The 24,490-nt window shown below is 51.5% G+C and overlaps 1 protein-coding gene across 8 annotated transcripts; it reads left to right on the forward strand.

Moving 5' to 3' along the window:
* The first annotated feature begins 3,225 nt into the window (after positions 1-3,225).
* On the forward strand, positions 3,226-24,112 carry EXOC7 (exocyst complex component 7). 8 transcript variants are annotated; one of them, XM_005597131.4, is made up of 21 exons: positions 5,203-5,356; positions 5,554-5,619; positions 7,218-7,402; positions 7,600-7,705; positions 9,822-10,044; positions 13,036-13,203; positions 16,199-16,291; positions 17,211-17,279; positions 18,246-18,391; positions 18,679-18,831; positions 19,064-19,162; positions 19,528-19,590; positions 19,916-19,982; positions 20,772-20,810; positions 21,587-21,652; positions 21,943-22,063; positions 22,282-22,377; positions 23,124-23,187; positions 23,413-23,454; positions 23,563-23,696; positions 23,937-24,112. In XM_005597131.4, the coding sequence occupies exons 1-21, from the start codon at positions 5,297-5,299 to the stop codon at positions 24,037-24,039; spliced, it is 2,163 nt and encodes a 720-aa protein (XP_005597188.2). In that variant the 5' UTR covers positions 5,203-5,296; the 3' UTR covers positions 24,040-24,112. The 8 variants fall into 8 exon arrangements, with proteins under 8 accessions (XP_070082072.1, XP_005597191.2, XP_003362525.2 ...); XM_003362476.5 differs by lacking the exon at positions 20,772-20,810; XM_005597132.4 differs by lacking the exon at positions 17,211-17,279.
* The last annotated feature ends 378 nt before the right edge of the window (positions 24,113-24,490 follow it).

A 24,490-nucleotide genomic window follows, 5' to 3' on the forward strand; every position in this document is an offset into this window, starting at 1 on the left:
AAAAGGAAAAAAATAAAATCTTAAAAAAAAAGTTGTTTTAAAAAAAAGCTTAGGCTGGGGTAAGCCTTTCCAAGCAAGACACAAAACCAACAAGCTATAAAATAAAAAGTCTGATCAATATGAATAAGTAACAAAATTAAAACTCTACTGGAGAAAAACAGCAACAATGACAAAAAACTAAACCACATAATAATGAAAAAGGAAAAAATAAGAAAAAATTTCCATATAAATGATAAAAGCTAATTTCTTTAATATACAAAGGATTCTGAAAAACTAATATGGTCATTAAACAAGGAAGATACTCAGACTTACTTTTAGTTGAAGAAACAAACATGGGATGCCATTTAAAAATTTTTTATTAATAGACTTTATTTTTTAGTGAAGTTTTAGGTTTACAGAGAAAAATTATGCAGAGTTCCCATGTGCCTCCTCTTGTTGCATTAGCTAGGATTTCTAGCAGGATGTTGAACAGGAGTGTTGAGAAGGGAACATCCTTGCCTTGCTCCGCATCTTAGGGGAAAGCATCTGGTTTCTCACTATTAAGTATGATGTTGGCTGTACATTTGTTGTAGATGTTTTTATAAAGTTGAGGAACTTACTCTTTATTTCTAGTTTGCTGATAATTTTTATCATGAATAGATGTTGGATTTTGTCAAATGCTTGTTTTGCATCTATTGATATAATAATATAATTTTTCTTCTTTAGCTTGTTGATGTGATGGATTACCTTAATTGGTTTTCAAATGTTGAACCGGCCTTGCATACCTGGAATAAATCCCACTTAGTCATGGTGTATAATTCTTTTTATACGTTGTTGGATTTGATTTGCTAATATTTTTATTTTTGCACCTGTGTTCATGAGAGATATTGATCTGTAGTTTTTCTTTATTGTAACATCTTCTGCTTTTTTTAGTCTTAGGGCGATGCTGACTTCGTAGGATAAGTTTGGAAGTATTCCCTCTGCTTCTGTTTTCTGGAAGAGATTGTAGAGAATTGGTATCATGTCCTCCTCAAATGTTTGGTAGAATTCACAAATGAAACCATCTGGGCCTGGTGCTTTTTATTTTGGAAGCTTATTAATTATTGATTTCTTTAACAGATATTTTCAGACATTAACAGATATTTAACAGACAATTTCTTTAACAGATATAGGCCTATCATCTGTTTCTCTTTGTGTGAGTTTTGGTAGATTGTGTCTTTCAAGAAATTGGTCCATTTCATCCAAGTTATCTAATTTGGGGGCATAGAGTTTTTCATAATATTCCTTTATTATCCTTTTAATGTCCATGGGACCAGTAATGATGACCCCTATTTCATTTCTGATGTTAGTAATTTGACTCTTCTCTTTTTTGTTTCTTGGTTAGGCTGACTAGATCAATTTTACTGATCTTTTCAAAGAACCAACTCTGATTTCCTTGATTTTCTCTAATAATTTCCTGCCGCTAATTTCATTGATTTCTGCTTGAATTTTTATTATTTCTTTTCTTCTGCTTATTTTGGATTTAATTTGCTTTTTCTTTTTCTAGTTTCCTAAGATGGAAGCTTAGATTACTGATTTTAGATCTTTCTTTTCTAATGTGTCCATTCAATGTTATGCTTCCCTCTAAGCACTGTTTTCACTGCATCCCACAAATTTAGATAAGTTGTAGTATTTTCTGTTTCATTTAGTTCAAGATTAAACATGAAATGCCATACTTCATCTATCAGATTGGCAAAAATGTTAGTTTAATAATACTTAGTGTGGGTCAAGGTGTAGGGAAATAGGCATATTTATACATTGGTATTGGAAGCGTAGACTAGTTCAGCCATTTTAGATGGCGATTTGTACATAGCTACAAAAATTTAAAAGGGATATATGTTTTAATTTAGCAATTCCACTCCCAGAATGTGCAGATGTCTGTTCAGAGGTGTCATGTATAGGCCATGTATGTCTAGGGGGCAGAGTTTGCTATAGTAAAAAACCTGGAAACAACCTAAATGCCCATTAATAGAGGACTGCTTCCCTATATTATGTCTATTCAATGAACTACTACGCAAGAAATGGAGTACACCTCTACACACTAATATTGAAAGATGATCGAGATACACTGTCAAGCGAACATGCAGGCTACAGGAATAGTATATTTGATGTGATAGCATTGGGGAGTTTTTAAGATCTGTTCTATGTGTAATATGCTTGGACTTGTACGAACACATCTGGAAAATCACAACTGTGGTTACTTCTGGGACAGAGGTGTTTGGGGGTCAAGGAGGAGGAGGGCATCTTTTGTTTTTCACTTTACACTTTCTTTACAGTTTGAATTTTTAACCTTGAATAAGTATTACATTTAATTTGAAAAATAGTTTTAAAACCAAATTGCAGATTTGTGCCCACAGGTGGCTCAAAGCACACTAAACATTTCCTTTTCTCACTCTTCCTTACGAGAAAGGCTGCCCACTGTGGCCTGTGGCCACCCGGGTCCTTTCATTTTATATTTAAGAGGATTTCAAGAAAGGAAAAAAAAACCCTCCTGACTACCCTACCAGATGGCACTGTTGGTGGCTGGTGGTTTCTAAATGAGGAAGATACACTATTTTTAAGCATTACAGAAAAAAAGGAAAATTTGTTTTCTTAGAAGTGTTTTAATAGAAAGGTAATTTAAACTCACTATCTTCAGAAACTAGAGAAACAGAATCGTCCATCTACTTCATTTACCATTTTAGTATTTTTCCTGAAGTCTTTTTGCAATGCATAGGTCATATTTTGAATGGCTGTAATCCCAGGGAACATACACTAGTGTAATCTGCTTTGTGCTTATGTCACACTATACGCATTTTCAGTGTTGCTACAGGGCCAAGAAACGTTAATTTTGAGGAATTATACATCCGATTCCTCAGAAAGAGCATAGAGTCTGGATTTAGGAAGGTACCAAACTAAAGAACATGCTGTTTGGGGAGGGGGCACTTCACCCCTCCCTCCTTCTGGAAAGAGAATCTCTGTGAATGGGCAGTGGGGGGCTTGGCTATGATTGGCACCTTTGTGTTCTGCACAAGTTTGCAAAGGAAAGCCAAAGTTTCTGAGGCTGCAGCTGAAACGCCACTTGCTCCTTTTGCTAAAGCAACTTGTGCTGAGTATAGTTGGGGAATTACAGCTTTTACTGAATCGTTGTCTGCTTGTCAACACATGCCCGAGATTGGATTGAGAATAATTTAAACTCATCTTTTCATTCTGTCTACCTTTTACTAGATATGGTTTCCGTAAATATAACCTGGATTTTCTTGAAAATCAGATTGGCAGCTTTGCATGACAACAAACAAGACTCCTGAGCTACCCAGCATGGAGGGCAGAAAACAGCCTCGGCTGCACCCTCTCCCGGCCAGCTGTGTTGACTCAGTGCAGCTGACCTCTCTGAACCTGAGCTTCCTCATCTGCGGAAGGGAGAGGGCAGCTGTGCCTGACTTGTAAGTTTATTGTGAGGATTAGACAAAACACGAGGATGGTGTTTGTAACAGAGATGGGCAAACAGAAAGCTCTCAATACATGGTAGCTAGCAACCAAATTCCACTTAGATAGTGAAATCTGAGGAAATACAAAACAAAGCACACGCATATATAGTTTATTACAAAAATGCAATGATATTGTACAAAGTATGTGTTTGTACCTAAGACCTACAGAGCAAGATGTTATCCATATTTTTCTTGAGCATCTATTATGGGCTAGGTGCTATTCAGAGACGTTAAGTGCTGATTGAGGCTCTCCGGGCTGGTCCATCTGAGTCCAAAGCCCTTTCCACCGCAGCCCTCTAGGCCACCGATTCTGGAGTGTGGTGCCTAAGAGTTTAAACTTTTCCCTTCACTTAGGACGCCACAAGGACCACTTCAGCAAAATCATGCCAGGTATCCTTACACAGCGAGTCTGCCTTTTTATCTCCCCCATCTGCGGCAGGGCGGCGACTCCTGGATATTTCCTCCATCACCACTGTCAGAGCCACCCACTACATCTGAAGTTGTCCTCCTGTCCCAGCAGAAGAGCTCCCCAATCCCTCTCCAGGCTCTCTGTCCCATTTCTTCCTCCTCTTTGAGGAGCTGGTTCCTGGGGGCACTTGGTTCCCCCAAACCTTGTCACTCACCAGCACAGGCCTCATTGTCTACCTTCCTGTGCCTGGATGTGGGATCTGCAGAGGGACTGAGCAAAGCTGCCTGGCCATTTCCTTCTCCAAGGACTGGGGCTGGGGCTAGAGGCAGGGTGGGCAGGGAAGGAATGGGGGAAGGACGAACTCTAGGTTTGCAGGAGTTGGGTCCTGTGGTGAATCCAGAACATCCAGCCCTGCAGGAGCCTGATCCAGGGGCATCCCCTCCCCTCCCCTGGAGCTGTGGTTATTAGAGACTCTGAGCAGACGAGTTAGGATGTTTTGGAGATCTGGGGAAGGGGCCTTCCCACCCCTCCTAGCCTTTCTGATTTCCCCAAAGCCCTTGTAGGAAATCCTCCCCATGTGTCTGAATACCTGCAGGCAGGCCTCAGTCTCTCCTTAACTGACACCACCACCTGGGCCCCAATCCCTCTGACAAGCGGAGGATCTTTCTGCCTTCCCCTTCCAGATCTAAGTAAGCTTCCAGCAGAAGCCACCTCTCTGCCACCACCTGGTTCTCATCCCAACAAATAAAACCATACAGCTCTCTCCAAAACAGGAGTGAATGCTCCCAGGACTCCGCCAGTCCCAGGAGCTTGGCTGGGCCCCACTCAAGTCAGGATTATGGTTATGCAGGCCACCGGGGCTGCGGGAGACCGCTCTGTACCTAGCCTCCAGCCCAGGGCTTGCACACAGGGTAATATAGGGCCGAAAGGAGAAATGCCTACACAAGCCCCTGGCTCATCAAATGGTCACACATTAGGCGCCTACTGTGTGAAAAGCTCTGTGGTGAAAACGACATCGGTGCTTAGACCCAGAATGACATCTGGAGACACGAAATCGTCAGTGACTTTTGTCAAAAGAGTCAGCCTTCCAACGAGGACAGCAAGTGAGCTGTAACAGTCCTTCCAGCGCGGAACATACCCATCTCCAGAACCTTCTCTGATGAGGCAGGGAACCTGCGCTGAGGTGAAACCTGATTACACCTTCCAGCCACACCCAAGATGGCCACCTGCCCCGGCCCGTTACTGAGCTCCGCGCAGGCGCGTTTCCTTCTGCCACTCCCAACATGGCACCACAGGCTCGCCCTCGGGGCGGGGCCAAGGGCGGAAGTGGGTGTGACAGGGACGGGAGCTCAGAGGGCACACAGACAAGATACTGGGGAGTGGGAGCTGCAGGGCCGAAGCGATGATCCCCCCGCAGGAGGCGTCCGCCCGGCGCCGGGAAATCGAGGACAAACTGAAGCAGGTGGGACTGGAGAGGCGGGAGAGGAGGAAAGGGAAGGACCGAGATCTGGGCCCGGGCATCTACTCAGGGAGGGGGCAGTGGTGGGAGGGGGCACTCCCTGCGAGGAGATGGGGCGGGAGTGAGGCCGTGGGGCCCCGATGCGGTGATCTCCTTTAGCCTCTGGCTTCTGGTGATGTCCTCCTCTCCGCTCCCCCTAGGAGGAGGAGACGCTGTCCTTCATCCGAGACAGCCTGGAGAAGAGCGACCAGCTCACCAAGAACATGGTGCGTAACCCCTCAGCTGGGAGGGGCAGACAGGCCTCCAGACCCTGGAAGTGAGCCCTACGATCCAGTGGTTCTGGTGCATAAGGCCTGGGGACTGACTGTGGTAATGTGTGGGTTTCTCTCTTACCCAGCTCTCTTCCCCTTTGTCCGCCCCTTGACTGAGGATGCTGCAGCCCCTGCTGGCCTGGACTTTCTGCTTTCTAAGTTCTCCATTGTTCCTTCTCTCCTTCCACAAACATTTAGTGAGACTGACTTAGGTGGGCTGGCTACTGGCCATGTGTCATCCCCAATTCAAGTGACGGTAGGATGACAGGGTTACCACTTCTGAGATTACTGAAGGCAAAGAAAACTCAGCTTTCACCCCAGAGGGTTTTAAGGGTAGAGGGAGACAGATCTGGGGTCTAGTCCTCACCTTTCCACTTACTGTGGCTCCTGACACATGACTCTGAGCTTCAGTTAACTCATCTGCCAAAACAGAGACAGTGCCAACCTCCCAGTGTGTCTATGAAGGTCATAGAAGTGATGCCTGGGAACACCTCTTGCACAGTACCTGGTATACTGTAGGTACTCAATAAATATGAGTTTCCTTCCTTATTCCTAGAGGATACTGGAAAAGCAAAAACTGAGTGGATACGAACTTGGAAATATATTTAGTAACAGAATCACAAAGTCCTCGTGTAACCACAGGCCTAGCAGGACCAGTTCAGCTGACCCCATCTTATCAACAGAGTAATTAAGAATTGTCTTTCAGGAACTGAAAGTCCCCCCTTGTCCAGTTCAGGCTGGTTAAGACCACCAACTCATCAACTGGGCCTGCACAAATGCCCGCTGTGTGACCCTTTTGACGTCAGGGGGCTGAAAACTGCTCCCTTAGATCGTACTAACACGGCCATTTTGTGAACATGCGTCCTGTGAAGAGCCATGAAGCTTGACCACGCTTGCACAGATCACCGATTACCTCACTTCTTGCCTTCAATTGTCTGTCTCCACACTTCAGACCACCCTGCCCTTCATCTCGTAAACTTTGCCCCAAACCCTGGATCGAGGAGACAGATCTGAGCACATATAACTCTTGTCTCCTTGCAGATTGATCTATCAGTAAAGCTGTTTTCTTTTCCCAAAACCTGATGCCGTACTAATTGGCTTTTTATGCACTTCCGGTAGGAGGACCCCAATTTTGTGTGGTAACACTAGTCCTTATTTAATGAGATTCACCCTTAGGGAGAGAGAGTTTTGAAGGTAACAGCAATGCATTTGAGGCTACTCAGTATGAAACTACTTCCTCTTCAGTCTAGGAAACCTTCAGAGAGAACAGAAATTGAGATTTGGCTTCAGACGGTGGAAGGGAAGCCACCCTGGGGTGATTATCTTAGGAGGAATTAATTTAATGTTTGGCTTGCCTTCCAATCAAATTTCGACCAATTTATTTGGACTACCTCCTATGTGCCAGGCACATGGTAGGTGCTGGGGATTCCGTGGTGAACAGGTACACCCTGTCTCTCTTGTCATGGAGCTTAGTGCCTAGAAAACCAGCAAAATGGCAGGAGCAGTGCTAGGACCACCCTGAGGCCTGAAGAGCATGGTGCATCCCCCTGCAGGTGTCTATCCTCTCGTCCTTTGAGAGCCGCCTTATGAAGCTGGAGAACTCCATCATCCCTGTGCACAAGCAAACAGAGAACCTGCAGCGGCTGCAGGAGAATGTCGAGAAAACTCTATCCTGCTTGGACCACGTCATCAGCTACTACCATGTGGCCAGTGACACTGAGAAGATCATCAGGGAGGGGTGAGCCAGGGCCAGAGGGTCACATTCCTAACGCCTCCTGGACCAGCAGCCCGAGGTCTTAGAAGGGAGTGGTAGAATATATTTGAGCCTGGAGTCCCCTATGTTAATTCTCTTCTTCCCCTTCCAAATACCATTCCCTTGGTCTTTCCTCTTCATCTTCCATCCACCCAGGCTGATTCAGCTCTTTTCCTTCCCAGCCCCACAGGCAGGCTGGAAGAGTACCTGGGAAGTATGGCCAAGATTCAGAAGGCTGTGGAGTATTTCCAGGACAACAGCCCAGACAGCCCAGAGCTCAACAAAGTGGTAAGGAGCCAGCACAGTGGTATGAGAGGTTTGAGGATGCCAGTCCATGCCCTGGTCTCCTGAGGGATACTGGACCAGTTTAAAGGAGAATATAGTAGAATAAACAGAGCTATAGAATACAGTACACATGCTGTAGGCATTAAGACCTCTGCTCAAGGAATTACAGCTATATATTTTTATAATTTAACTAAATTATAAATTACATATAAGATATCAATTTAAGACTTGATTTTTATAACTGCCTTTTTTTTTTGTTTTTTTAAAGATTGGCGGGGCCGGCCCAGTGGTGCAGCAGTTAAGTGCACATGTTCTGCTTCGGCGGCCCAGGGTTCGCTGGTTCAGATCCCGGGTGCGGACATGGCACCGCTTGGCAGGCCATGCTGTGGCAGGTGTCCCACATATAAAGTAGAGGAAGATGGGCACGGATGTTAGCTCAGGGCCAGTCTTCCTCAGCAAAAAGAGGAGGATTGGCAGCAGATGTTAGCTCAGGGCTAATCTTCCTCAAAAAAATAAAATAAAATGTTAAAAAAAAAGATTGGCACCTGAGGTAACAACCGTTGTCAATCTTCTTTTTTTTTTTTTTTTCTGCTTTTTTCTTTCCAAATAGCCCTGGTACATAGCTGCATATTTTAGTTGCGGGTCCTTCTGGTTGTGGCATGTGGGATGCCGCCGCAGCATGGCCTGATGAGTGATGCCATGTCCACGCTCCAGCGATGTGGATCCGCCTTCCGCTGGATCCGAACCGGTGAAACCCTGGGCCACCGAAGCGGAGCGCACGAACTTAACTACTCGGCCACAGGGCTGGCCCCTGTGTCTTTTTTATTGTGGTAAAAAGTACATAATATAAAATTTATCATTTTAACTATTTTTTTTTTAAGATTGGCACCTGAGCTAACATCTGTTGCTGATCTTTTTTCTGCTGCTGCTGCTTCTCCCCAAAGCCCCCAGGACATAGTTGTATATCCTAGTTGTAGTCTTTCTAGTTGTGGCGTGTGGGACGCCGCCTCAACATGGCCTGATGAGCGGTGCCATGTCCACATCCAGGATCTGAACTGGCGAAACCCTGGGCCGCTGAAGTGGAGCGTGTGAACTTAACCACTCGGCCACAGTCCAGCCCCTGTGTTTGATTTTTTTGTGTTTTATCTTTGTGTTCACGTATTGGGATAAGTAGGTCACCAGAGCAAGTTGGAGGAAGGCTGGGAAGTAAGGATTGTTCAACACATTGAGGAAAGGAGAGAATGCAGACGGGAGAAATGGTGAGAGCAGAGGTGCAGACATCCGAGGGGATGAGGGGGATTAGAGGAAGGGCCACGTGGACCAGTCCCCTGGCACCTTCCTGGTGGCACCACAGTTCTAGCCCTTAGGTGTGTCTCTTGCCCAGAAGAGGGAGTGGGCAGAGGAACAAAGATGAGAAACTGGCTTTTCTCCCACCCAGAAAGCTTTTGCTTAGAACAGTGCTTCCCAACTCTTCTCCCATCCTGGTCCACATCCTCAGAAATGAGGATATTTGGGGGCCAGCCTGGTGGTGTAGTGGTTAAGTTCATGCGCTCCCCTTTGGTGGCCTGGGTTTTGCCAGTTCGGATCCTGGGCATGGACCTACACACTGCTCATCAAGCCGTGCTCATGTTTTCTATAAGCAAATGAAAAACATATAATTCTCATTCTTTTATATGTTCTGGATACCTGTCCCTTATCAGATACATGATTTGCAAATATTTTCTCTCATTCTGTGGGTTGTCTTTTCACTTTTTTGATGGTATCATTTGCAACACAAGTTTTTAATTTGACATGGTCCTATTTATCTGTTTTTTCTTTTGTCTACACTTTGCTAACAAGAAGAGAGTTTAAAGTGCGACAGTTAAGAGAAAATATCAGCCGATATTTATGAAGCACCTACTTGTTGTAAAACCCTGGGTTTCACCTAGGCACATATATTTTGAGAGAACATGAGGTAAAGAAATAATCAAGGAAGGCTTCCCGGCGGTTCTTCTCTGGGTTAAAGGAAGTGAAGGCAGAGGAGGGCCGAGGCCCAGAGTCAGGAAGGTGGAGGAGGCGAGGAGAAGGCGAGGGCTAGCTGAATGCTGAAGCAGCTTCCTTCCTCCTGTCGGCCCTGTAGAAGCTGCTGTTTGAGCGGGGGAAGGAGTCGCTGGAGTCTGAGTTCCGCAGCCTGATGACCCGGCACAGTAAGGTCGTCTCCCCGGTGCTCATCCTGGATCTGATCAGTGGCGAGGACGAGCTGGAGGTCCAGGAGGACGTGCCCCTGGAGCACCTGCCTGAGAGCGTGCTCCAGGACGTGATCCGCATCTCCCGCTGGCTGGTGGAATACGGCCGCAACCAAGGTGAGGTGGCCCAGGCGGTGGGGCCCACGGCAGGGCCGGAGGGGATGGGATTTTTTTCCCCTTTATTTCTTTAATCTGTCTGGGTTTGTTTTTTTTTTAATAAAAAGAAGTTTAATAGGAAACAATATGAGCAATAAATCTACAGCTTATGTATCAAATTGTGAATCTAGCCAAATCAAGCTTTTCTTTATATAACTCACTTTCCTGTTTCTTTACATTTTTTTTATTAGTTCTAAAAGTCTCATGGGCTGGCCCAGTGGTGTAGTGGTTAGGTTGGCGCACTCCGCTTTGGCGGCCCAGCATTTGTGGGTTCAGATCCCAGGTGCAGACCTACACAACACTCGTCAAACCATGCTGTAGCGGCACCCCACCTTCAAAATAGAGGAAGATAGGCACAGATATTAGCTCAGGGCCAATCTGCCTCACACACACACGAAAAATTCAAATAGTACAGAAAACCTTAGGTGAAAAGTAAGAATCCATCTCCCCCCTTTCCTGATGCCTACAATATCATAACCCAAAGATGAGCACTGTTAAGGTTTATTTATACCCCTTCCAAAAAATCTTTCTGCAACTGTGTGTGTGTGTGTGAGAGACAATATAAATATGTGTGTATCCTCTTCTTCCCAAATGGAGGGGGCCCTACTAAACGCTGTCCTACAATTGCTTGTTTTTTGGTTTTTATTTTATTTATTTTTTTAAAGGTGTGCTTTTTGGTGAGGAAGATTGGCCCTGAGCTAACATCTGTTGCCCATCTTCCTCTTTTTTTTCCTCCTCAAAGCCCCAGTACATAGTTGTACATCCTAGTTGTAGGTCATTCTAGTTCTTCTGCGTGGGACACCACCACAGCATGATTTGATGAGCACTGTGTAGGTTGGCGGTGCAGGATCTGATCTGGTGAACTCTGGGCCACCAAAGTGGAGCGCGTGAACTTAAGCACTTGGCCAAGGGGCCAGCCCCCTAGTTTTGGTTTTTAACGTAGTGAAATGCCTTGAGATTGTTCCGTATCAGTACGTGTAGATTTGCTTCATTCTTTTTAACAGCTGCATAATATTCCATGGCGTGGTGGTATCATCATTTCTTTAGCAAGTCCTAGGATTTAAAAAAAATAATTTTGAGTTAAGCAAAAATTTTAGAAAATAAAAAGTCCAGTAAGTATTCAATTTTAAGCTTTTTAGCCCTCCAAACTCTTCTTCTGTTTGTTAATTTGTTAGTGTGTACACACACCAAGTTATTAGTATGCATTACAATTATCTCTGCCTTCCCTTGAGGACTGCGTGGTGATAGATCTCAGGGCTGCCATGTATTGACCACAGGAATAAGTCTGTGGCCCATGAGCTGTGCTAGGGGGCACCTGGGGCTCAGCAGGAGGTTTTTAGGGGCTCCCTCAGGATAAGAAGGAGGCAGAGGACAACCTCGAGACCCTTCAGTGCCCTTCAGCCAGAGCCTCTGTGATTTGGTCCATTTTTTTGTTTGTTTTAATGGTGCAGAATCTGTTGTGACACTACTTTCTTTTCTTTTTTTTTCCTAAAAATTGGCCCTGAGCTAACATCTGTTGCCAATCCATTTTTTTTTTCCTTCTTCTCCCCAAAGCCCCCCAGTACATAGTTACATATTCTGGTTGTGAGTGCCTCTGGTCCTCCTATGTGGGACGCCACCTCAGCATGGCCTGATGAGTGGTGTGTCGGTTTGCACCCAGGATCTGAACCAATGAAACCTTGGGCTGCCAAAGCAGAGGGCACGAACTTAATCACTCAGCCATGGGGCCGGCTCCAGATTTGGTCCATTTTTTACCTTGGGGTTCCTTGTGACATATTTGTTGGGGGCTGCTGAAATGTACCACGGTGTCCCTGGGTTTTCCTCACTTGTTTGCATTTTTGGACTTTCCAGTTTTCCACTATTGATGAATAGTGCTGCAGTGAGCACACTTGTGTGAATTGCTTTTCTTGTTTAGGGAGCTCTTTGAGGTGTTTCTCAAAAGTGCAATTGTCAGACGGAAGTGTCCGAACAGCTCTGTGACCTTCCTGCTGTCACGAGTTCCTCTCCAGGTGGACGGGGCCAATCAACACACCTGTCGACACTGCCGCAGCTATTTGTTCTCCATTAATTTTATTTATCTTAGCTATGTAGTAGGGCTAATTTTTTTAAAATTTGCACTTCGTTAATGGCTAAACCTGGTGTGTTTTTTCATTCACTGGCATTTGTTGTCTCTTTGCCTCCTATAAATTGCTCACATCTTTTTTTTTTTGAGGAAGATTAGCCCTGAGCTAACATCCGTGCCCATCTTCTTCTACTTTATACGTGGGGTGCCTACCACAGCATGGCTTTTGCTAAGCAGTGCCATGTCCGCACCTGGGATCTGAACTGGCAAACCCCAGGCCGCCGAGAAGCAGAACATGCAAACTTAACCGCTGCACCACTGGGCTGGCCCATAGTTTGTTGTTTTGTTTTTTGTTTTTTGTTTTTTTTGAGGAAGATTAGCCCTGAGGTAACTGGTGCCAATCCTCCTCTTTTTGCTGAGGAAGACTGGCCCTAAGCTAACCTCTGTGCCCATCTTCCTCTACTTTATATGTGGGACGCCTACCACAGCATGGCATGCCAAGCCGTGCCATGTCCACACCCGGGATCCGAACCAGCATACCTTGGGCTGCCGAGAAGTGGAACATGCGAACTTAACCGCTGTGCCACCGGGCTGGACCCCTGCTCGCACCTTTTAACCCGTACCAAGTCGAATCAGGATGTTAACTGTCTATTTTTTATCTAAAACACCTTATGTTCAAAACTTCCAACTAATTATCTTTCCTCTGCCTGATTTGGGACAAGGCCACGTGGGTGGCTAGGAGCCAGAGCAGATCCAAGGAAGGGGTCAGCGGACAGAAATAGCAGCCTCCTGTGCTGCCCTGTGAGCTGCATCCAGAGGGGAAGGGGGCTCCCGTGGCAAGGCAGAGGCAGGGGCCCTGCTCATACCTCTGTCGCCCCATCTCTCCTCAGATTTCATGAACGTCTACTACCAGATTCGCTCTAGCCAGCTGGACCGCTCCATCAAAGGCCTGAAGGAGCATTTCCGGAAGAGCAGTTCCTCCTCTGGCGTTCCTTACTCCCCTGCTATCCCCAACAAGAGGAAGGACACGCCCACCAAGAAGCCTGTCAAGAGGCCAGGTGAGCCTGACCCTGGCCCATTAAGCACCAGCCAGAAGGCTGCAGGGGATCTGGCTTGCTTTTGGCCGCCCTGGGGTTAGCAGTGCCGGCCCCTCCAGAGCTCATGGTGATCCCCACTGTATATAAACAAGACAGAAAGCAACGACCCCACCCCAGGCCTCGTCGAGTGAGGCTCTTCCTTCTACCCAGAGGAGTCTGAGGGTTACATAAACGTCTTTGGAATCGGGCGGGGGAGGATCCCAAGACATGAGAGGCGGGTGACAGGGTGTCCAGGCAGAGGCACTTGCTGGGCCCCCTTCCCCTCCCTCTTTTGTCCTGTCAGGAGACCAGGCATGCTGCTGCAGCCAAAGACCGTGAGATGGGACAGGGTCAGGCACTGCAGCCTTCACCTTCCAGAAGGCCAGGCTGGCTTAAAGTGATGCGTAGCTGAGGAGTGGATCGGGGAGGGTTTATACTTTCAGAGTTGATCTAGGAAGGAAAAACAATCCGACCATCCTCTCTGGAGAACTTAATCATGGGAAGTCCGTGCCTCGCAGCGGGAAAGTCGAGGGCGGAGTGTTGAGGTGGGAGAGGCCTGGGCTATGGGTCGTTGGTGTCCTGGGTGAACAACTCACTGTCTGTCCTTCTCCCCATCATCATGTCCCCTGTAGTCTGTGCTCCAGGTAAACAGCGTCCCTGGGTGTCAGCCGCAGCTTGGTAAGCCTGGCCATCTCTGGCTGTGAAGAGATGTTGCCCTTGGCTCAAGGAGAGGCTGGGAAATTCCAGGGTGAGGACCTGCTGCAGGCAGCACCAGGGAGAGAAAGCCAGTGAAGCCAGGAGCTGCTCCCCCCTTAGCCAGCCCTGCCCACTGCTACTGCGGCTCATGCCCCGGCATGGCCTGGGAACCTAGCCCCCAGGACAGTGACTTTGTGTAGAGCTTACACCCTTCATTTCGTCATTCTCCCTACCTGCCCGTGCCCCTCAAAGAGCAAAATATCTGTTCACATGCAACAAGAGCACCTGCTCCTCCTCAGGCCTTTGTTTAGGGTTTGCAGAAATGGCAGAGAGGAGGCGGCCCTCAGGCGCACAAGCGAGTAGAACATTGGGGAAGCTGGGGGCCCAGCAGGAAGTGCACTGCCTTCTCCCCTCCAAGGGGAATATCCTGGCTGCCCCCCAGAAAACCTGCCATAAAGAGTAACCCTACTAAGCTGGCCTGCATGGCTGAAGCTGTCTACACGAGCGTCGGTCCCTCTCTGTGCATTGGCAGGGGCTTGTCTCTGAGAGACCACGAGGCTGCCTGCGCCTCGGCTGGTCTGTGCTCTCTTCCCCTCTGTCTCTTCTCTGATGGGCCCATTGGAGGTCCCAGGATTTGCACTGCCCCAAGAGTGCTGGCTGGCCATGCAGGGACAGGGCATTCCTGGGAGGAGTGATCTGATCTCAGGGGGCTCACAGTGGACCTAATACATCCTTGGCTTATAATCCCAAGAGGAAAACTCTGGCTGTGAGGGTCCCTGTCGTTTCTGTAGGGTTTCGAGAGTTGTCAGGAGCTGCTGGGTTCAGGACTGATGCCAGGAACTAGGAATCAGGTCCCAGGACATCAGTTCCTGGCTCTGAGGAGAGGAGCAGGGATGCCTCAGTGGGTAATGAAACACCAACCTCAGGGTCATCTGTGGTAATTGGTCGCCTGATGGGTTTGGCAGCTGCTGGATCAGTGTCCCCGACCCACATCCATACCAATGTGCTGGCTAGGCTCCTAAAGGCCCAGCAGACGCATCTGCTCCTGGTGGGTTGTGGAGCAGGAATCTGATTCGCTCGTTAGCAGGCTGCTCACCGAAGGGGGAGAACGTAGCGAGACAGATGCTGAGCCGGGGCCCGAACTTGGTCATTAGTAGCTAATTGTGGTATGGTACAAACAGAAAGAAAGGAGCCACTGTGGACCCTGTCCCTGTCTCCGTTTCCCCTAGGCTTTTGGGGAGCTACCAGGACCCAAGCAGCCTCGCTATGTTCAGAGACTCAGGGGAGGGAGGACGGGAATCTCCAGGGAAGAAGGACCAGGGTTACGCTCATGGGTGGCTCCCCTCCCCCAGTACATGTTATTAACCAGGCAGCTGTCTTGTCTGTTTCAGTGCTGTTTTCATTCCCCACATTTTCTGCCCTGAGATGTCTGTTCCCACAGGAGTGGCTGACCTGGGAGGCTGTGGGCACTGCCTTTTGTTTTCATTGTTTTCACCTGTGATATTAACTGTTATTTTTTTCCCCTGTGCCAAGAGCACGCACCCTTTCCTCTGCACCCTGCCCTCCTTCTGCTCTCTGTGTGGTGGCTTCTGTTAACCCCTTCTTGGCTTTTGAGTTTTTTCCAGTTGCCTTGGTGGTTCGGTAACTTTGGTGTGTGGGGCCAGGCTGCCTCTGGGTCTCCACGCCTTCCGTCCTGGGCAGTGCTCTCCCGGGAAGCTCAGTCCCATCTCACCAACTCTTGGTTCTGCTTTCTGTTGACTGCCATTTGGCCACGTCCCAACACTGAGCATGCCCAGAGAACTCTGCCTGGAGTGTAGGGCCGGGCCGAGGGCTTGCCGGCTTCTTGGTTCCCCCAGCCTCTGCCAACCTGCTCGTGCCCTCTGAGTGTGAGAGCTTGTCACTAGGCCCTCCACTCTGAGCCTCGTCTATTCTGATTTAAATGCCACTCAGTAGTAGGTTTTATTTTTGGCTTCTTCCGTGGATCTTTGCCCCCTCATCTCCTTCACCCTCTGCACTTCCTGAAATGAACTCAGTCCAGAACAGTGGGGGTCACTAGCAGAGTCAGGAGTTGCCTTTAGGGAACGAAATGTATCCTTTCCTTCATCTTTGCAGGGTCTCCGGTGGTCCTGGGGAAGGGCCTGCTGGGGGAGATGGTTCCGGGGGCATGCTCACTGTTGGGGGCCGGGTCTGGGGCCTGGGGGGCAGGTGGAGGGCCGCTGCTGTTTTCTCTCACTCATTTCCTAGGTCTTCTTATCTCCTCTCTGTGTGGCTCTGGTGACAGGGACGATCCGTAAGGCTCAGAATCTTCTGAAACAGTATTCCCAGCATGGTCTAGATGGGAAAAAGGGGGGCTCTAACCTCATTCCTCTGGAAGGTAATCACCCTGTGTTCCTCTCCTGCTCCCTCCTCCTCCACCGTGTGTCCACTCACGTGGCAGGGCAGAGCCTCCACCCCAGGAGGGCCGCTGGGGAAACCCTGAGTGGGAGCAGGGGTGGGAACTGCAGTCCCTGGTGCCACCAGCGCCAGCTGGCGCAGGGACAGGTTGTGTGGCCCTCGGCCTGTCCTGTCTGGCTGACGGCAGCTCTGCCCTCCCTGAGGCTTCCCACCCCTCCCCCTACCTGTCTCTGTCCTTGTCTCCTGTTTGAACTCAGAGAAAGTTCTTTGTGGTGGACAGCCCTTTCACGCTCAGACCAGCAGTGGCAGGACCAAGCCAGCGTAGGCCTCCTGACCACTCGCCTCCACCCCCAACTTTAGAAATGGGAGTATGGGCCACAGGGGGACAGGCAGCCTGTAGGCCATGTCCCTACCTCCTGTCAGAGGAAGGACAGCCGTGCCCTGGTGGACCTGACCCTCCTTCTAAAGAATGATGCTGGGGGACAAAAAAAAGGGCCATCCCATTCACTCAGCAGTGACATTTCTCTAACTGAGTCTCTCCCCAAATATGGTGATCTGAGTAAACCTGCTGGGCCTAGCATCAGATTCTCCGCAGCTGCTGGAAGCTCTTCAGAGGCCTCCTTGGTCCTCCTGCAGCTTTCTCTTGGCCTCCAGGCTTGGGGAAACCACCTCCCAAGGAAGGTCGGGGGCACTGCATGTCAGGCTTGAAACGGCTGTTCCCAAGGTGGTCTGAGGCAGAGGAGGGGCTCAGAGCCCTCCCCAGTCAATGCCCCTGCCCTACACCCCATCTCACACACCCCCTCCTGGAGATCGAGGGCTTCTTCCCAGTCCCCTGAGGGGCAGCCCACCCGGCCCCTGGATAAACGCTGCTTGTGTTTGTGCGGCCGACGTCTCGCTAGGTCACGAGCATGATTACCGAGTTAAGCACCTGTCCGAGGCCCTGAACGACAAGCACGGGCCACTGGCTGGTGAGTACCGAAGCCCAGCCCGAGGGCAGCCGCCGCTGCCTTCCCAGCGGTCCTCAGATGGCCTGCTCTGGGCCGCTCTGCTCTGAGGACAGGCCAGGCCTACCTGCCTCTCTCTTTCTCCAGTCTCTCTCTTTTGGGCACTAGGTCTCCTTGCCTCTCTCCAGATGGGAGTGCACGCCTGGCTCTCAGGGGCTGGGCCAAGGGGAGAAGGCAGCAGGCAGAGAGGGAAGGCAGCTCCCTGGAGGGCAGGAAGCCCCAACACCTGACTTCAGCAACAGCTCCAAGGCTCTGAGTCTCAGAGCCCACCCCTTGGCACATAGGACCAGTTTGCCTCGAGGCACCCCGGCCCCAGCCTCCAGTAGTGGGATCCGGTCTCCTCCAGGGCAGCTCACTACTGAGGAGCCCTCCCTGTCTCAGGCTCACATTGCCTCTTCCCAAATTTTAACCCCATGCCAGCTAGCCTTGCCCACAACCTTATTCATTCCAGAAGTCCTGGCTGGGCTGGTAACTGCCTTTAGAGTTCCAGCATTTTCTCAAGTGGATGACCACGATGCTTGCCTCCTTGAGGTGGGCAGTGCCGCCTGCCCATCTGTGGTTGCCCTCTTTCCAGGACAATTCAGAATCCTCAGTCCTGGGGTCAGACATACCCTATCCAGGAAGTCAGTTTAGGCATCGTCCTTCCTTATCCTTTTATCCTTCTCCCCCCACCTCTAGTATCATAAATACTGTCCATGGCAGAGCTGAACATGAAGCCAGGACAAAGGCTGGACTCAACCCCTGTTTTTCCCCTCAAACCCGGTGAGGCCTGCTGGAGCCCTCTCAACTTTCTGCCAGAACACTCCTCCTCCTCCTCCCCATCTGCTACCGGTCTGGGCCATAGGCCAGGAGCTGGGGAGACCCATGCCCCCCACCAGGGAGGTTGGCTGCCTCCAGACCAGCAGTTCAGGGGCACTGCTGTCCCCCCAGGGAGAGATGACATGCTCGACGTGGAGACCGATGCCTACATTCACTGCGTCAGTGCCTTCGTCAAGCTGGCCCAGAGCGAGTATCAGCTGCTGACGGACGTCATCCCTGAGCACCATCAGAAAAAGACTTTTGACTCCCTGATACAGGTCCTGCCCCTTGGCCCTGACCAGATGCCTCAGCAAGAGCTGCCCTTGCAGAACCTTGAGTTTGGGCCAGGCCTGTTGTCCGTAGCCCTCAACTACCGCCACCTTCTCCACCTTGCACCCTGGGAATCTGTCCTGGGTGCTGTGTCCTGGTCGGCACCTCTCCTTGGCCCTCTCCCTGCCACAGCATGCTGGCTTCCCCCACTCCCCTGCAGGTGCCCTCGCTGTCCCTGGAAAGCAGCTCTCACACTCCACCCCCTTCCTGAGCTGGCTCCTTGCCCCGCTCTCAGGATGCGCTGGATGGGCTGATGCTTGAGGGGGAGAACATCGTGTCCGCCGCCCGGAAGGCCATCGTTCGACATGACTTCTCTGCGGTGCTCACTGTCTTCCCCATCCTGCGGCATCTCAAGCAGACCAAGCCTGAGTTTGACCAGGTGCTCCAGGTATGTGGGTGGGGAAGCCCTTAGGGACACGGGGAGGAGGAATCCTGCTGCCTGGTGTGGCCTCCCCAAGAGAACCCTGTCCTCTGCCCCGACACCTCTGCTCAGAGGGTGAGTGAAGAAGAGTCGGTCCCCTGAGGTGAGGGGCAGGGAAGGAGCTGGGCTCCGCGCACGCCTGCAGCTGAGGGCAGTGGCTGGGGCTCTGGCCCACTGTGCAGCCATGTGCTCCCTGCAGGGCACGGCCGCCAGCACCAAGAACAAGCTGCCCAGCCTCATCACTTCCATGGAGACCGTTGGAGCCAAAGCGCTGGAGGACTTCGCTGACAACATCAAGGTGCTCTCCCTCCCTGCACTGTCACCAGTCGCCCCACAGGGCTGTGAGCAAGGCCACCAGAGACCTGGCTCGGGACTTCCTTCAGAGAGCAGGCCTCCAGGAGAGGCGGCGGGCTGGAAGTTGGCCGTGCTGCTAGTCTCCCGTCACTTCCCACTTGCCTCCATTTCTTTCTCAGGGCTCCACAGCCCCCCAGGCTTGAAGCTCCTGCCCCACTTTTCCTGTCCTGTGTTGCTCACTTTTGTGCCTGAGGGGCATCCTGACACCTGCCTGCCAGGAAGTGGCGCCATGAGCAGGGCAACCTTGGGGGGGCGGTGCCCAGGCCTCCTTGGGAGCTGTTTTAGGGAATCTGGCTCTTTTCTCCACAGAATGACCCAGACAAGGAATACAACATGCCCAAGGATGGCACTGTACACGAACTCACAAGCAATGTAGGTGCCGCCTAGGGTTCTCTGGGGAGGGCCGGGGAGGGCCAGGGAGGGGACCCAGCCTGGCCCAGAGCTGCCAGTGCCTTTGTGAACGGTGCACTCATGGCATGATGGACAGTGAAGTGCTTAGCGTCTGCAGCAGACAGGGCCTTTCTGGCAGGGCAAACACAGAGCGTGAAATCTGAAGTTTGCAGCTACCCTTTTCGCTGGGCAGGCCCCTGGCTCTGCACTTGCCCCAGAAGGGTCAGAAGGGGTGCATCGTGTGAGGCGATCAACCTTTGGGTCCTGCCCTTGACCTTCTTCCTAGACCCATTTTCTCTCCACGCAGGCCATCCTCTTCCTGCAGCAGCTCCTGGACTTCCAGGAGACGGCGGGCGCCATGCTGGCCTCCCAAGGTACTCGGCATCTCCAAGCGGGGCCCCCTGCCCCCTGCCCCCTGCCCCCTGCCCCACTCCTCCCTCTTGCCTGGAGACATGGGGTTAGGCCCCCAGGGGGCACTGGCCACCCCTGGGTGAGATTTCCTCTAGCTCTGTGGAGTGGGACGGAGAGGTGGCTTTTGGTGGGACCCCCAAGCTGGTTGGGCTGAGCATCAGGAAAGCAGGGTTTGACCATGCCTTTTCCTGACCTAACCTCCATCCCCTCTGGCTCCTTCGACCCACCGGCCTCACTCTGGAGAGCACTGGCTTGTTGAAGGTGCCCCTCCCGCCCTCCTTCCACATTTCTCTACCTCCTCTTGTGTCCGCCTGTCCTAATTAGTCTCACACAGCTGACCCTTTTGGTGGGCTGGCATCTCAGCACCAGCCTGGTGTCTTCCTGCTGTGTGCTGCTCTGGGACTGGAGCTCAGGAGGTTGGCATGTGAGGAGGAGGGCATTTCCGAGCACTGAGGCCCAGGCTGGCTTGTTGGGGTCCCCAGGCCCTCCTTCCATCCGTTATTTTGGGGGCAGGGAGCCAAGGGGCAGCCCCTGGCCTGCAGTTCTCCAGATCTCCACTTTCCTGTGTGTCCCCTGGTCTTCAGTGGGTCCAGCCCGGTGTGTCCTGCTGTCTGTGTTCTTTTGTCGTGGGGAGTGGTCTGCTTGACTCGGGATGACTCAGCCGTTTCTAACCTGTTTTTGCACTTTGCATCTTTCTCCTTTCTTTGTCTCTCCCTCCCTCCCCTCTGTGCGCACTGCTTTTCACTCCGTAGTTCTTGGGGACACATACAATATTCCTTTAGACCCCCGAGGTAAGCAGAGGGCTCTGCAGCCCCATCCTCCCCCTCTGAAGCCCCGTGGGTGAGGTTCCCTGGGAACAGAGGCACCTGGACAGGCTCAGGACCTATTGGAGAGCAGGGGTCAGAAGCGACATGGGTTCCTTCAGGGTGCTCCCAACTCTCTCAGCTCCCTGCACAGCCACTTTCTGTCTCTGAGCTTATCCAGGGAGCACCCTGCTGTGCCCAGCACCCTGAGCCCACCCTCCAGGCTGCCCCAGCACCTGCCGGACTCCTCCCTCTTCCATCCACTTCCCTCCCCTCTTGCCCTTCTGCTCTGTGTAGGCAGCAGTCCCCTCTGTTCAGAAGGGCCTGGTAGAGGAGGTGGTGGGCAATGGGGGAGAAGGAGAGAGGCCTGGGGAGCCCATTCTAAGCCACTCCTGCTGACAAGTGGGGTAGGTGGGCCTTGTGAATATCACCCAGCATGGATCAGAGGGCAGGAGGTGTCCCATTCCTGTCCTGCCAGCCTTCCTGCTAATCATGGGCCAGCTCATTAAGCACACCACTCATCAGCATAGAGGGGCTTGCCCTGGGTTCCAGAAAGAGTCCAAGGGAGTGCTCCCTGCAGCGGGCAGGGAGCCCGGTCACTCAGCAGACACCCAGCTCTGCCCTGAGCGCCTCTGCGTCCCTTCTGCCAGAGGAAGGCTCAGGTCCCTCCCAGGGTTTCCTCAGTTGCTCGTTGGGCTGAGAGAAGGCCAGAGAGGGTCTTGGCTGCTGCCACCACTGCAATAACGTGAATCCTCCTCTCACAGAGACCAGTTCTTCAGCCACCAGCTACAGCTCCGAGTTCAGCAAGCGCCTCCTGAGCACCTATATCTGTGAGTGCTCTCTAGACAGCCGACAGCCACGGGTGCCCCCGTCCCCTGCCTTCTCCCTTCCCTCTCCTTTTTGTGCTCTTCTGCTATTCCAGCCCCCCGACCTCTAGAATTGCAACCTAACCTCTGGTTCAGGGGCCAAAGGGGGCTGGGCAGAGGGCTCCTGAGGCTTGTGGAGCACGGACTTGCAGGGGGACAAGGAGCGAGGGGCAGGAGTTGGTTTGTGGGCCCTGGGATTGAGCCATTTTGGTCAGACTGCCATGGTGGGCATGACCACATCCTTCCCTGTGCAGGTAAAGTCCTGGGCAACTTGCAGTTGAACTTGCTGAGCAAGTCCAAGGTTTATGAGGACCCTGCTCTGAGCGCCATCTTCCTGCACAACAACTACAATTACATCCTCAAGGCCTTGGAGAAGTAAGTGGCCTCAGGTGCTGGTCTGTGGCTCTCAGCTGTCCTCCCAGGGCTGGCTGTGCCCTCTGCATGTCCAGGTGGGGAGGGCAGTGCTCTGCCCTTTGCAGTCCCAGGATCCAGGGAGGTGTGAGGCAGGCCCTACTGGTGTTGCTGCATAGCCCGGCAGCCCTGGTGCCCTGAGAGCCAATTCTATTCTCTACTCTCTCCCCTACCTGACCCAGGTCTGAGCTGATCCAGCTGGTGGCTGTGACCCAGAAGACTGCGGAGCGCTCCTACCGGGAGCACATCGAGCACCAGATCCAGACCTACCAGCGCAGGTGAGACTCTGGCCCCTTCCCGCTCCCCGCCCCTGTCCCACCTCTCACTTTTTCTTCTCAGAGCCACAGGACCCTGGGCCCAGTCGGAGTAGGCTCAGTAATGGGGAACTGCTCCCCTGTGAACCACTTGTTTTTAATCACATTCATGGAGTGGAGACGAAAGCCCCCTCCCTTACTACTGCCTCGGGGGCCGCTGTGCCAGCCTCTTCAGAGCATAGTCTGCCAAGGGTGAATGCTAAGAATAGCTGAAGAGCTGGCTGTCAAAGATGTGGCTGAAGTTTAGCCTCAGCAAGAGCACGTGAACTTGGCTGAGCCTCACTCGGCAGTGCTCTCGGCTTCTCTAGTCCTCCTTTCTCTTGGGTTTCTGTGTGTCTCTCTCCCTTTGTGTGTATCCTCCCCATGAGCAGTCTCCCTCTTCCTTCCCATTTATCTGCCCTCCACATCTGCTTCTCCGTCTTAATTTGCTGTGAAATCGACGTGAAGTGTAGTTGATAGTATTTGTTCAATTTATTGACTGCTCTGTTTCCTGTTCTTGATTTTAAAAGCAAGCAGCTTGAACATTTTCTATTCCCAAGGAAAAATCTCAGCTGTCTTTTGCTTAGTTGTGACCCAGATCAATTCCTGCCCTCCCCACCCCCACAGTAGCTAAAGAGATTTTAAAAAAACAAAACAAACCAGCCCCAGGGAAGAAGCAGCTACCTGAGGCTGTCCCTCCTCTTGCCCTCCGCTTCTCTCTCACCTGGCAGTTGGTTAAAGGTGACTGACTACATCGCTGAGAAGAATCTACCTGTATTCCAACCGGGAGTCAAGGTGGGCTGAAGGCCTGGGCTGGGAAGGGGTGTCTAGCAGGTATGGTACTTTCTGTAATGTCTGGGGAAAAATAGACAAGCCACCGGCTGGGATGAGAGAGCAAAGGATGCCTGTGGCCATCAGGGCAGCAGGAGGGAGGGCTGGCCTGAGGGGTTTGGGAAAGGAGCGGGGCAGGGCGGTTCTGCTCTGAGGAACGCTCTTGCTGCCCTCTCTCCCGGCCCCCAGCTCCGAGACAAGGAGCGGCAGATGATCAAGGAACGTTTTAAGGTGAGTCGGGATCCTCTCCCCTCCACTGCTTGCTGCCGCTGTTGTGACCACACAGACCCAAAGCATTTGTCTCTGGGTCACTTCTTTTTCCACCTTTTTGGTGGTCAGGGCTTCAATGATGGCCTTGAAGAATTGTGCAAGATCCAGAAGGCTTGGGCCATTCCCGACACAGAGCAGAGGGACAGGATTCGCCAAGCTCAGAAAAACATTGTCAAGGAGACCTACGGGGCCTTTCTGCACAGGTGAGCCCCTATCTCTGCCTTCCCGCCCCGCGGTCCCCACACCCCCAGCTGGGCCTCTGCGCCCTTCTCTTCTTCAGGAAAACACGGAGACGGGGTGGGTTGGGTGGCAGATCCAGTGCCCGGGGCTTTGGTGTGAGGCCAGACAGGATCATCACTCAGGGGCACCCTATCAGAAGGGCCTTAGCCTGAGGCAGAGCTGGGGAGAGGCTAGGCCTTCCCCCGACCTCAGTGTCTGGTCAGGTATGGCAGCGTGCCCTTCACCAAGAACCCGGAGAAGTACATCAAGTACCGTGTGGAGCAGGTGGGCGACATGATTGAGCGCCTCTTTGATACCTCCGCCTGAGCCTGCTGATGCCCCTGCCTGGTTTCACCAGATCAGCCACGTTATTGGACAAATAAACCAGTGTTAACTTGTGTCTGGGCTGGGTGAGTTTGACATCCTTTGGGACAGGGACCTTACTCCACTGCCCCAGCCAGTAGCCCTGTCACAGCCCTTAAGTCCCAGTTTGCGCTTCTTCCCACAGCCCACATTCGGCACCAAACCAGCACCCTCTTAGAATGCTGGGATTCCTTCACACCTTGGGTTTGTGACCTTGACCACAGTGTCCAGGAGCCAGCTGATGGCTTCCAGACAGGGAAGGACAGAGAAGGAGGACAAAGGCCTATGCCCACAGCTGCCTTGTGTGTACAAGAGCAGGAAGCGGAACAATCCCAGTTCAGAGCTAGGGATGGAGGACTCCCCCTTCAGCCCAGACGCGTGGCTCGGGTCAGGGGAGCAGGCCACAGCGCAGCCA

Source organism: Equus caballus, chromosome 11, assembly GCF_041296265.1.
Source record: "Equus caballus isolate H_3958 breed thoroughbred chromosome 11, TB-T2T, whole genome shotgun sequence".
Lineage (NCBI taxonomy): Eukaryota > Metazoa > Chordata > Mammalia > Perissodactyla > Equidae > Equus > Equus caballus.